This window comes from Propithecus coquereli, unplaced genomic scaffold (assembly GCF_000956105.1).
Source record: "Propithecus coquereli isolate 6110/MARCELLA unplaced genomic scaffold, Pcoq_1.0 Scaffold43, whole genome shotgun sequence".
NCBI lineage: Eukaryota > Metazoa > Chordata > Mammalia > Primates > Indriidae > Propithecus > Propithecus coquereli.
Genome location: NW_012150063.1, coordinates 9,510,865 through 9,515,225, shown reverse-complemented (window position 1 = coordinate 9,515,225; position 4,361 = coordinate 9,510,865). Strand labels below are relative to the sequence as shown.

At 36.6% G+C, this 4,361-nt stretch overlaps 1 protein-coding gene across 1 annotated transcript in view; it reads right to left on the bottom strand.

Moving 5' to 3' along the window:
* Positions 1-4,361, bottom strand: part of STRN (striatin, calmodulin binding protein) — a 142,856-nt gene that overhangs the window by 9,081 nt on the left and 129,414 nt on the right. Inside the window, exon 12 of the mRNA XM_012653802.1 lies at positions 3,371-3,490. Within this exon, the coding sequence (XP_012509256.1) occupies positions 3,371-3,490 (120 nt within the window). The remainder of the gene's footprint in view (positions 1-3,370; positions 3,491-4,361) is intronic.

Genomic DNA, 4,361 nt, shown 5'->3' with positions numbered 1-4,361 from the left:
GTTTCTATTAGTCTTCTGAAATGTTGTAGTAATTAAAAACAGGCTTGGAAATACTCAAATATAGAGTTTAAATTTTAAAAAGTAAAATTAAAAGCATGTATTTTTATCCTTAAAAATTTATTTATTTCCTTCCCCCTTCTGCCCTTCTATTTGTCTAGATTTTTAAAAAGCATGTTAATACAAATCGTGTGAATTTAATCTATTATACCTTTGGAAAAACCAGAACTCATACTCCCTGAGGAAGTGAACAGAGAGATCTTTCCCTCCTCTGAAGTCCTTCCACACTTTGACTATACCTCCTTCTGGCCACTTGTCCTACTATATGATGAATGGCAGTTATTCTTGAAAGCGTGACATTCATAATGGACAGGAACTGACACCTATAGTAATCCCCAAATTCTCAAATAGCAGTAACTGAGGTGTGGGTGATGTGTATGTGGAGGAGGGCAAGGGAGGTAAGGAAGGTCACTTAGCACAGTCTCATAAAAGTCAAACTGGAAACTTTATTAATCCTCACAATGATTCTATGAAGTGGTACTTTCAAGATACTCAGAGATGTTAAGTCTGGAAATGCCAATGGTATTATGTCTCATATCTTCTCTCAGACATACCATAAATTATTTATTAAAGACACATTATGTGTCAAGCACCATGTTCGATGATGGAGCAAAACAGATAATACACAATACCATCCCCATCCTCAAAAGACAATGTTGAAAGTACAATCATAGTGACAGACACCAGTTACCACAAAGGGTAACTGGGATGAGTAACAGAGAGAGTGACTCCCAGAGTGTACAGATGTCAGCCGGTCAGAGAAGCAGGGGAAAGTGTGCCTGGCAAGGAGGCAGCACCTACAAAACCCCAAAAGAAAAAACAGCATGATATGTGAGGAAATTTATACACAATTCAGTTATTACTGGAGTGTGGAGTTTGAGGCAGAAAGCAAATGGGACGAGGGCAGCTAGTTTATGGGGGTGGGATTCCTATGACATAGTAAGGACCTTAAAAATTATCCTGAAAGCAACATGGAACCACAAAGTGTTTCCCAGGAGCAGTAGGGTCATGTAATTATTTAATAAGGTAACCTTGGCTGCAGTATAGAAGACAGATTGGACAGAATCAAGATGAAGACAAGGGGACTGTTTCAGCAGACTGAAAGAGTGCTGATGAACATCTAAGCAAGGAGCAGTGATCAAAGGGCCAGAGCAGGAAAAGTAAATTTGAGAAATATCTAGGGACTCATTATCAAAAAACTAGGTAATTAAATAAGCGTAGGTCTGGCGTGGTGGCTCACGCCTGTAATCCTAGCACTCTGGGAGGCCGAGGCAGGCGGATTGTTTGAGCTCAGGAGTTCGAGATCAGCCTGAGCAAGAGCGAGACTCTGTCTCTACTAAAAAAAATAGAAAGAAATTAGCTGGACAACTAAAAATATATATAGAAAAAAATTACCCGGGCATGGTGGCACATGCCTGTAATCCCAGCTACTCAGGAGGCCGAGGCAGAAGGATCGCTTGAGCCCAGGAGTTTGAGGTTGCTGTGAGCTGGGCCAACACCACAGCACTCTAGCCCGGGCAACAGAGTGAGACTCTGTCTCAAAAAAAAAAAAATAAGTGTAGATAGTACAACAGAACAGGGCATCAGGATAATTCTTAGGTTTCTAGTTTAGGTAATTCTGTTAGTGCCACTAACTAAAATAGAGCATATGGGAGAAGAAATACAGAACATGCTGGGATTTAGAGACAATCAGACAGTCACTCTGAAATTTCCTGCAGGCAGCCTGAAGCTTAAAGAAGAGGTTCGTGCGTCAATAGCACATAAAACCCTAAAAGGGAATTTAATCTCCCAAGGAATGTTTGTACACCGCAAAGAATGAGTTAGGGTCTGGGCCTTGATAAATGCCAATATTTAAAGTAAGAAAAGAAAGGAGTTCATGAAGAATAGGGACTACAAATTGTCACAAAGTGTCAAAAAAGCCAACAGAATAGACAGACTTCAAAAAGGATGAAGTTGTTAACAATCTCAGATACAGCCAATACACCTAGTAAAATAAGGATTGTAAAAGACCCTTGGTTCAGGCAATTACGCAGTCACTGACAACCTTGTTATATTTAAGTGATATAACCAGAAGCCAGAACGCAGAGGGATGATGCACAGGGAAAGAACATGGAACTAGTAAGTAGTTATTATGTTTTCTAGACAATGTCATCAAAGAAACACAGATGAGGCGGGAAAGAGACTAAACAGAAGCCAGAGAGGAAATGGGGTCAAGTAAAGGCTTCCCCTTGCCCAGAATGGAATTAGCTAAATTTACTTACATGTTGAGGGGATAGAGAGAGAGCAAAGAGGGTAAGGCTTAATTAAGATTAGAAAGAATGACAGAGTAAGAGATTAGAATGCAGTCCGAGACACACACACACACACACACACACACACACACACAGAGAGAGAGAGAGAGAGAGAGAGAGAGAGAAATTACAATCCCAAAAGAAACTAAAAAAATAAAGTCAAAATAAAGAGCTGGCCTGGTACACAATGAGGAACAGTTGATCCTCTGGGAGAAGGGAAAAGGAAGTAAGGAAAAGCCTGAAACAGCTAAATTTGTAAGAGAAGTTACCTTTCACAGAATATTTGTTTAATGCCTATTAAATAAACAGGCGGAAATTTTTGTTTATTGAATTTCTTACCTTCACTTATGTTTGGTGGTAAAATGAATCTAAAGTGATAATGAAATTAAAATATGTTGTGATGACAAATGTGACACTTCAACCATTCTAGAATTTAAGAGGAAACCAAAATAGCCAATTCCTTAACAGTTTTTACAAGGGAATTTATGGTAATATTTAGTGATAGATTATGATCTAGGGTACTGCTCCCAAGACGAAAGGGTACTGCTTAACTTTTGAGGCTTTTAAAATATTTTGGTGTTACAGACTTTAGAAGTTATTAGCTTCTATATCCCTCCAATAATTGATCAAGGGGATGATGCCAGCATTCATTTTCCTTCAAAGCTGTTTGTCAAGAATAGTGATGAAATATGATTACAGATTAGTAATAATGTATTAAAGTACAGTACAGATGCCTAAAATGAAGAAAACAATTGTCGATCAAGCCAGTATTTCTCATCAATGAGACTTTAGGGGTTGGGATTGGAACTGCTTTCTCAAGAATATGTTTTTCTCTTTTTTGTCCTTTTAGCATTATACATCAAATTGATTCTTAAATACAAAGTCCTTTTTAACAAAGGAAGGACGTGGCTCTCTTTTACCCATTTATTTTTAAAATTATCTAATTTTATCCTTATATATACTATGAAAAAATGTATAGAAAGAAAATATTTACTTCTTTCAGACTTTGGGGACTCACATACCATAAGAGTCATAGGGGTCGATGTTGGGATTAGTGGTATTCCAGCCCTGGATCAGTCCGTCAGTACCACCACTGTAACACTGCTCACCATCGCTGCTCATTACCACACAAAGCACTGGACCTCTGGGAGATTATTTTAAAAAAACCAATTGCAAGTCTCAAAAATCAATCTGATAATATGACTTCTTAAAAATAAGAATGTTTAATTACTCAAATGGCTATTTTTCTGCTTTTTATAATGAATAAAAATACAGGTACTATCAAAGCATTGTTTAGTTTTCTTCGTCTGCTAAACCAGGAGTTGGTCAACTATGGCCTACAGACCAAATCCAGTGGTCTGTTTATGTACAGTCCTCAAGCTAGGAATGGTTTTTACATTTTTACAGGGTTGTAAAACAAAACAAAACAAAAAATAAGAATATGCAACAGAAAAAAAAGAATATGTAACAGAAAGCACACAGCTTGCAAAGCCTAAAATATTTTTTAAAAGCCTAGAAGCCTAAAGATATTTATTATCTGACTCTTTATATAAAAAGTATACCTATCTCTGTGCTAAATCACGTGAATAGACACGTTCATTCAGCTTAAATGGAAACAGGATAAACATGCAATATGTGATCACAATAAAAAAAATTCTTGTGTCTTTAAGGAAAAAAAGTCAGGATTTCTAATACTTAAATCTAACTGCCTCAACTTTAAGAGAGATATATACATTATTTAAACAACATGCAAATAAAAATTTAAGCAAGGATTCCTATTTGGCAGCAATAAACTTGTTTTTAGCATTATATTATCTGCCAGTTTCTTTTACATTTACAGAAAAACACTAATACAAAAAATACATAACACAAATACATAAGTGAAAATAAAATATTCTAATAAGGCTGTTTTACAATCATGTTGGTTTAAAATAAAGAAAAAGCACATACTTACTTATGGGCCCTGAATGTATAGATAGGCTCTACATCAAGAGAAGTACTCCTAAATCAGAC